This window comes from Malus domestica, chromosome 17 (assembly GCF_042453785.1).
Source record: "Malus domestica chromosome 17, GDT2T_hap1".
NCBI lineage: Eukaryota > Viridiplantae > Streptophyta > Magnoliopsida > Rosales > Rosaceae > Malus > Malus domestica.
Window position 1 is genome coordinate 10,511,576 of NC_091677.1, and position 9,512 is coordinate 10,521,087.

General features: G+C 38.0%; 1 protein-coding gene across 1 annotated transcript; it reads left to right on the plus strand.

Annotated features, from left to right (window-relative positions):
• The first annotated feature begins 467 nt into the window (after positions 1-467).
• On the plus strand, positions 468-3,605 carry LOC103405068 (probable cinnamyl alcohol dehydrogenase 1). The gene is made up of 6 exons (XM_017324125.3): positions 468-690; positions 1,797-1,910; positions 1,991-2,221; positions 2,465-2,750; positions 2,890-3,040; positions 3,128-3,605. The coding sequence occupies exons 1-6, from the start codon at positions 596-598 to the stop codon at positions 3,322-3,324; spliced, it is 1,074 nt and encodes a 357-aa protein (XP_017179614.1). The 5' UTR covers positions 468-595; the 3' UTR covers positions 3,325-3,605.
• Positions 3,606-9,512: the final 5,907 nt, after the last annotated feature.

The following is a 9,512-nucleotide window of genomic DNA, read 5'->3' on the forward strand; positions in this document are numbered from 1 at the left end:
TACGTAAGTGACGGAAACTTTTATTTTTTTATAGTAATACATGGTATATCATCCCGTATGCCGGTCACACTGAAAAATCTATTGTTCATGTCAATCAAGGCAGATTGAATTAGTACAAATTTTGGGAGTAAAATTCTCTCTCTTTCTATTTTCATTTTTTTCCCTTCATTTTTCTCACATTTTGCTTTTTGTCTTATTATTTTTATAAAATATCAATATAAGATATTGACATGATTTAACCGTAATTATTCAAGTACGAAAAGAGTGAAGAGGAGAGAGAAAAGAAAAATGAGAGAATCCCAAGTGAATCTGTTGAAAGGTCCCCAGGTAGCAGGTACCGAAGTCATCACTGCGTACGTCCGTTAATGGAGGTGATCACGCATGCTCTTGCGTCACCCAAAAACCTTCACGAAAGTCTATAAATAGTAAAATAACATCTCCAAAACCCAAAAACTTAACCTGTTCACCAAGATAAAAAACCCAAAAACCTAGAGCAAGACGACTTTTTTCTCAACAATCTCTTTAATTTCTTCCCAATTTCTGGGGAGCCCTCTGCATATTTACAACAAATTATTAAGGGTCCCAATTATCAAGCATGAGCTCACAGACGAGTAGTGTCAATGGAAACTGCTTGGGATGGGCTGCAATTGATGAATCTGGAGTTCTCTCGCCGTACAAGTTTACCCGAAGGTAACTAAATTTGTATCAGTTTAATGTGTTTTTAACAAAACAGAAACAGAAACATGTGAACTGAGAAAGGATAAGATTGGTAATTAGGATATCCGAGGTAAAGTAGGAGTAGCCAAAATTGAAGGAAATATGAGAGAAAATCGGTTCTGGTGGTTTGGACATGTGCAAAGAAGGCCTACTGACGCTCGGTTCGAAAATGTGACTACGGGACAGAGGTTCGGGGCCGAAGGAGTAGAGGAAGACCTAGGAAAACTTTGGAAGAGACCCTAAGAAAAGACTTGAGTACTTGGATCTAACGGAGGACATGACACAAATGAGCGCAATGGCGTTCTAGGATTCATATAGCCGACCCCATTTAGTGGGAAAATGCTTTGTTGTTGTTGTTGTTGTTGTATTATTAGTACATCGATATTTTTATCCTAAGAAGAGGGGGAGTTTGGTTAAGCCACAAAGTGAACAGTCTAATTTGGTATCGAATTCGTCATCTACGAGATTCGAACTTAAGATCTGTCATTTCTGAGTGAAGAAAAATATCACCAGTAATACTGAGTGACTGTGAACGGAGTTATATAAGTACGTTATTGGATGGCTAGATAAGCAACTTGCATGACCAGCGATAATTAGGCATACAACTCACATAAAATACATATTGTTCTTGTATTAACTAGAGACAACTAGCATTACGTCAACGACTAGTCGGCGTGTGTGTATATATATATATTTTGCTTGATTTCACCTGGTTGATACCAAAACTTAAGTGGTATTCACTCCTTTGAAGTGATCTGCTAGAAGTAGAAAGAAGTATAGTGCCATTCCTTTTTATAAACACAACGCCCTTAATTTGTTATACTGATATGCAGCTTGTGATATCTTCCCCAAAGTTAGTGGCAATGCAGTCTTTGAAATAATATAAAATTTTGATGGAACATAATTAAGAAATAAATCTCTCATCCTTAGGCCTAATAAAGTTCGATGCAGATAGATCACGAATTGAAATCCGGATACAATTATCTAAAGTACACTAAATGACTAGTATATTGAATTTACATGCTATATATGTAATATTGACAGTTCTAATTAAACATAGGTTTAATTAATGTATCCAGGGATCTTCGAAACGATGATGTGTCGATTAGGATTACGCACTGCGGAATTTGTTATGCTGATGTGGTTTTTCCAAGGAACAAGCATGGCAACGCCAACTATCCAATGGTGCCTGGGTATGTCGAATGATTTATTATGTTATATATATGATTGTTATTACATATATTTCCTTGAACTGACCTATTTTGTACAACAGACATGAGATTGCTGGCATTGTTCAAGAGGTTGGTCCAAATGTTCACGGCTTCAAAGTTGGTGATCATGTTGGAGTGGGAACTTTTGTTAATTCTTGTAGAGATTGCGACTATTGTAGAGATGGCCAAGAGATTTCCTGTGAAAAGGGAGCAGTTATGACTTATAACCATGTTGATGCTGATGGCACGATTACAAAAGGAGGGTTTTCCAGTTACATTGTTGCTCATGAAAGGTTAGTATTCTCCATGTCAAATGTAATGTGTCAACCTGTACTTCTGTATCATCATCTGTTATGATATGTTAAATTCATGGTTTTAGATTTTGACTGTCGACCCTGCGTATTTGCAATAACTGCATTGCAAGTGCCTAGATTTATAGTGTCTACATAATTAATTGCTTAATGCTTAAGAAATTCGGAAATAGTACGAATCTATCATAGATGAGGACTTTAACTTTGTTCTTGAAATTATTATAGGTACTGCTTCAAGATACCAGAGGGCTACCCCTTGGCTTCTGCAGCACCTCTGCTTTGTGCCGGCATTACTGTTTATTCTCCAATGATCCGCCATAAAATGAACCAGGGCGGTAAATCACTAGGTGTGATTGGCCTTGGTGGTCTCGGACACTTGGCAGTGAAGTTTGGGAAGGCTTTCGGACTAAACGTGACAGTTTTCAGCACAAGCTTATCAAAGAAGGAGGAAGCTCTAAGTCTGCTTGGTGCAGACAATTTCGTTGTCTCATCCAACCAAGAGGAAATGACGGTAAAATTTCACAAGTTGATATAATTGTTTACGACAAATGATTCGTGCAATTTAGTTCTGTGTACATAAAATTGTTCTTAGCATACGAACTTTTGTTTATCTGATTTTGTTATATCGACAAATTTTACTGTTTATGTAGGCCCTGGCTAAGTCGCTTGACTTCATCATCGACACAGCATCTGGTGATCATCCATTTGATTTGTATATGTCTCTGCTGAAGACTGCTGGTGTTCTAGTCTTGGTTGGGGCACCAAGCGAAGTTAAATTAAGTCCTTTGAGCTTGATTATGGGTATTTTAACACTTTTAATACTCTCAGTTTTCATTTTTAAGACAAGAATTATAGATTTTTTTACAATATATATTGACTATTTGTCAGGTATGAAGTCGATTTCTGGTAGCGGAACTGGCGGTACAAAACAGACGCAGGAAATGTTAGACTTTTGTGCTGCTCACAAAATATATCCAAACATAGAAATAGTTCCAATTCAGTATGTGAATGAAGCTCTTGAGAGGCTGATCAAGAGGGATGTGAAGTACCGTTTTGTTATAGATGTCGAAAACTCCCTAAAATGATGAGGAATCGATATTTTTCTTTGAATTCATTGAGAACTTGGTATGAGGATGAAGAAGTTGGTATGTAACAGGGTTGCGGTTAATTTTTCAGTTTTTTTATTTTTATTTTTATTTTTTTAATTTTTTTATTTTTAAGAGCTAAGAAGGGACTGTTGCCTTGCTTAGATATTTGTTATACGTGGAAGTGTTTGTACTCGATTTTTAAGCAATATGTGAGTGAGTTAGAACTTCAAAAGATCATATGAAATAAATAAATGAGTTCAGTTATATATCACAATAAATTCTTGTTTTTAGCTTTGAATAGATTGGCACCACCACTCCGTGTATCGCCCACTGCAACAATGTACTCACATATCACATTCATGGATTAATTAGAGGAAATTTCATTTTTTTTAACACTTTTATATCTACCTTGAGATTTGATTTCATTTTGCTTTCGGTCCATGGATTAACTAGAGGAAATTTCAGAAGCCCAGTTAAGCAACTGTTCTTCGAGTAGAGGATAAGCAATCCATGTTAGGAAAACGGGCAATTGGGCTGATATGTCGTGTAATCCTGCTGTTTATAACTGAGCGCGCCAAAGTTGAATTTATAAATATGCCTCAGAACTTGCAATTTTCTTTCGATTTGCTTGTTCGACTTTCAATTCTTCCTTAGCCCTCTAATTATTTAGTGTGGCAACTGGCTCTAAACCATCAAATTGTTGCGCAGACCGAATAATGAAGAGCTAATTACATCTTTTCGGTGAATGCGGGCGTGTCAACTTGAGACTGAGTTCGGTCGGGTGAGTAGAATAGATGTGGTGGTGGTGTCAAATGCGTTGTTGACTTCTGTACTCAAGCGATCACGGGCGAGGAAAGAACATGTCTTGGCCTTGAGTTTTAGAACCTGAAGACAAAGTTGCTAGTCATTGTGAAGTTCAAATAAGGTTCAACGTTCAATGTGCCGAACACTGGGAAACATGGTAACACTTCATCACCAAGAAGGTAATGAGATGATCTCTTTCACTAAGAAAACCAAAGGCTCCTTGATGGTAGAGACTTGGATAGGTAACTAGCCAAACTCAAAGTAGTGCTATTAATCTAAACTGAAGGTACTTCTCGGTCGCCTAATTTTATGACTCCAGTGTTGTTAATCCAAACTGAAGATGTAGTTAGTTGTCAACATAGTGTTGTTGCTCCAACCTAAAAGTGTGTTGATGAAGGAGTTAAGTGAGTTAGTGACTTCTCAAAGTATGAGAAGGATTAGCGTAGAGCGAGGTTTTGCGTAGGGCATTTGTGTGTTGAGTTGAAGAACCACTTCTATTTATAAGGTAGGATTTCGTGGTGACCAAGCTAGTTGAAGTAGAATCCTAATAGAATTATATTTCTTCGACGCTTTTTCTGGATATCTATGATATTATCCTTTAACTAAACAAAACCAATCCGCACATGGTCTCAGCCACTTCAACTTGAACTAGGATTCTGAACCTTAGCCGTCTTATGTGTTAAATTCACTTGTTATCTGATTAGTCACGAGTCTTGATTCTTGGAATAATTCAAATCTTATCAATACCTACCCTGATCCTTAGCAATGTCAATTTAATTAGAACTCGGTTAAATCATTCCTTAATCTGATCTTTTAAGAATCCTACTTCTATTAGGACTCGGCCAAGTTCTTCCATGGCTAAACATCATCTGGCTTGAGAAATCAATATTGGGTCGAGAACTACAACCTTTTAACCCAAGTCATCTATCTTTTGCCAAACCTAATATTTCAGGCCCAAGCTTGTATGCACAGAGAAATATGAGTAATCAATGATCCAATCATATTAGATAACAACAGCCTCATTTTTCTCTTCCATGACATGATTGTGCACCAGCCTGGTGGTTGGAAAATAACCATCTTCAAGTGTGAAGGTGAGAGGGGAGACAAAAAAAAAAGACAGACTGAAAATAATGGCTGCATCACAATTTTTTTTTTTTAACAAACAATAGTATCTATACTAAAGGAGTAGGGGAGTGGGCTAAGCCTTAAATTGGGGCTAGCCATAATAATGTGGTTCAAATTTGCCTTTGGCAAGTGTTTATACCATATTTAAGGCCTCGTATTTAGATTTCGTATAAATACTTAGAGGACTTAAATGTAATTATGTGATAAAGGAAGGGGCAAATATGTAATAAGTGAGGAGTCCTTATTCTATAAAAGGACCTCTCACCCTCACAATTAGGAGACACCAATCCCTAAGGCTCATCTCACCTCCTCTCAACGCTCTCACTCTTAGAGCTCTCTCTCCCTCAGATAAATACATAATCAGTGTGGACGTAGCACAAACCTTGGGGTGAACCACGATACATCTTGTGTTATTTACATTACTTGTAGATTCACGGTCGGATTTACGTTGTTCCAAGACCTCCGGTTTTGTGCATCAACATTTGGCGCCGTCTGTGGGAATTGACACAAAAAACTATGTCAGTTCTATTTCATTTTTTCATCTCACCATCGTGAAACTACAGAAACCCAAGAACCCAGAAAACCTCACTCTTTAGGGCTTTTCCAGAAAACCTTCGCAAAATCTGCGCAGTTTTAAAAAATCCACCACAAACTCAGATTCTGGGAAGAGAAAGAGATAAAATCCCATAATATCATTATCCATGCCGTACGTCGATTTCTTGGGGTTTTGGAGGCCATAAATATATTTGGAATTAATGGCTTCTCTGACTTCGATCACACTGAACCTATTTTCTTCTTCCCCGTTGGGATCATTAGCTTTAAAGCATTGTCAGCATAACCAGAATTCTTGCTGGCTTACAGCCGTCGGATTAGTCAAATCATCATCATCCACAGCAACGATTGTCATCGCAGGACCTCAGAATCCGTAGTGCAACCAATCCCCTCCATCACACGTGGCACCACGTGGACGCCCCTCTCAACTAGCGCGTCGACATGATTGTCGCGCTGGTTGGCCACCGCATAGTCGTCGCAGGTGGCATCTGCGATTACGAAGACGACCCTCTGGCCGTTTCGATGAACTGCACGACACATGCGATGATGGCGAAGTTGAAGGGCGAGAACGACTGCGCGGGGGCTGTTTTGATGAGTTGCATGAGAGATATGGTGTTCCCGGACCTCCCGGCGCCATTACCCAGGAATGTTTGTACGGCTTGTTGGTGTTGTACTGATCATTGTAATCATCATATCCTGGAGGCCTATTGTATCCACTTTGATTTGGGTAGCTGCCATAAGTTCTTGTTGGCTCAAAGGTCTATCGTGGAGGGCTCGAAGGCCTGATACTCCAGTTGTCTCCGATGGCAGCATAGCCGTAATTTCCACCTAGGGGAGAGCCATGCCTTGTTTGGCCCCACTCGTTGGTATACGGTCTTACCCCGTTGCTTCCGGTGGAGTAAGCTGGTCCGGTGGAGTAAGCTGGTCCGATGGAGTGGCCTGGTCCAGTGGAGTAGCCTTGTCCGGTGGAGTAAGCTGGTCTAGTAGAGTAGCCTGACCGTAGCTAGTCATTGCTTAGTTTGGAAGTACCTGTATGAATTTTTTTTTTCAAAATAAAGATATGGGCTTTTTTGGGTATCTTAGGATTTTTTAGAGAGAGAGAGTGGTATTCTTGGTTTTTTGTGATTTTTGTAGATTCACGGTGAAGGTGAAAAAATGAAATAGAACTGACACAACTTTTCGTATCGATTCTCACAGACGGCGCCAAATGTTGATGCATAAAACCGGAGGGGTCTTGGAACAACGTAAATCCGACCGTGAATCTGCAAGAAAGTAAATAACACAAGATGTATCGTGGTTCACCCCAATGTTTGGGCTACGTCCACATTGATTATTGTATTTATCTGAAAGGTGAGGGAGATAACCTCTGAATATGAGAGGGGATGTGAGAGGGGTGAGAAGGTTTAAGAAATGACCTCTCCTAATTGTGAGGGTGATGAGTCCTTTTATAGAATAAGGGATCCTCACTTATTATAGATTTGCCCCTTCCTTTATTACATAATTACATTTAAGTCCTCTGAGTATTTGTACGAGATCTAAATACGGAGGCCCTAAGTATGGTATAAACACTATTTAAATTAGGAATAATTGCTATGTTAATTGCAAGATATTATTCCACATAATATCTTGCAATTATTCACCCAATTACACCATATATGGTCGGCCACTCTCCACCCAAAGGGCCAACCATTCTCTTATAAATACCCCTCTTATCCCACTAAAATGCTAAGTCATTTGCTACCCGAAAACTCCTAAACACATTCTTTTTAGAATTCTAACTTTGGCATCGGAGATTCTTCGGTCAAAGCCCCTCATTCATCATGGGCGCGTGAGGCTGTTGGCCTTAATCAAATGTGTTATTATTTTGTAGGTGTATTTTCGTCAATGGAATAGATGGCGGAAATTCACTACAAGAAAACATGGAATAGGTGACGATATTTTTTGTGACGCCCAAAAATTCATCACAATTTGGTGTAATAAGTGAGGAATTTTATGAAAGCGTCACATACACACTTGTGTGGGATACATAATTTTTTTGAAATGTTGTTCGTCACATAAAAGTCTCAAACTCCTCACAAATTTTTAGGCGGCAAATTTTACTGCCAAATGAATTATATTGGGTGACGAAAATTTTGCTTTCTTCACAAAACCTAAGATAAGGCCACCTGGGTTCCTGTGAGGAAAGGCAAATCATCACCTTTCCTTTATTGAAGGCAGAGAAAAAAAAAATAAAAAAAAACATAAAAGTAAATAAAATCCAAAAGCCCTAACTCGTTAGAATTCATATGTTCTACTCTCACTCCACTTCCTCTCTTAGCCAACGTTCACCTTTCCCAAATTTGCCAACTGACTGCTAGTGGCGGCGAGTACCATAGGTCTTTCGTCTTCTCCATACCTCCGCTGCTTGCTATCACACTCTACTCTCTTTTGACCTAAGACGACTTAGTATCTCAGCTACCCAATTTCATATCCAAAGGTACTCAAATCTCTCTCTTTCTCTTGAAATTATTGCATTTTATTTCTCTCTTAGAATTTTGTCTTAATCGAGAAAATTTTGAAAATTTTCTTATTTTATGTATTGGGTTTTCAAGATATTGGAGAAACCCTAGCTATGGAAATCCCGCTTCATATCCAAAGGTACTCAAATCTCTCTCTTTCTCTTGAAATTATTGCATTTTATTTCTCTATTAGAATTTTGTCTTAATCGAGAAAATTTTGAAAATTTTCTTATTTTATGTATTGGGTTTTCAAGATATTGGAGAAACCCTAGCTATGGAAATCCCGCTTGTGTTATTGGGGTGGAAGATTTTTTCCATTTTTAGTTTTTAATTAAATTTTAGGATGATGTTGATGTATATTTCTAAATTAGGGTTTTCAATATCGGTGTGAATACTTAATGGCATGCTTTTTTTTTTTTAATTTGTACCTAGATGGGTGTGAATACTTAATGGCCTGCTTGTTTGTTTAGCATCTAGCTGGTCTTGAATTTCTTGTTATTTGAATTTATGGAATTTAGTTTACTGACATTCATATTTGTTATGTTATATGTCTATTTTAACAAATTTTTGAAAAATTGTTATGGCAACTTATTGGACTATGTCAAAATCTGAGGCCCAATACTACTACTGAAGATAGACAATGGATTTGTTGTCATAATCTATTGAAAGTCAAGAGTGGGTATTCCATATGCAGCATCAGTCACCCCATATCGTCTAATAAAAGTCAAGAGTGGGTATCTGGAGCTATTGGTTAAGTAGACGATATCGGTGCAGTTGTCATCTTACTTCTAGTTAGATTTTGTATCTTCTTTCCCATACTTCTAGGGTGGTTAGAAGCTTTTTGCCTTACCTTATTTCTGCTCCCTATTTTATGGAGCTGCCGTGTATGAGTGATTCAAGGTTGATCAGTGTGTTGATCACACCTTGCCCTATATATCTTGTATTCTTGTGTTGTTGTTTCTCTATGAAAGATAATGCAAACAAACACTTAAAACTTAACAGAATCGCTTTAGTTCCGATTATTAGAGAAGGGGTCCAATCATTCATTCACACTGCTTGTCGCCATGTGGACCAGAACAATCAGATGCTATGTCCTTGTAGAGTTTGTCATAACATATTTTTTTCACTTAATTGAAGATGTTCATCTACATTCGTTGAATTTCAGCATGGATATGAATTATGATAGGTGGACAAATCATTGAATTT

Excerpts from the sequence above, each read along its gene's own strand:
- LOC103405068 (XM_017324125.3), top strand. The coding sequence starts at position 596 with ATGAGCTCACAGACGAGTAGTGTCAATGGAAACTGCTTGGGATGGGCT. Across the intron at positions 2,751-2,889 it reads CCAACCAAGAGGAAATGACG|GCCCTGGCTAAGTCGCTTGA; the intron begins GTAAAATTTCAC and ends CTGTTTATGTAG. Across the intron at positions 3,041-3,127 it reads TCCTTTGAGCTTGATTATGG|GTATGAAGTCGATTTCTGGT; the intron begins GTATTTTAACAC and ends ACTATTTGTCAG.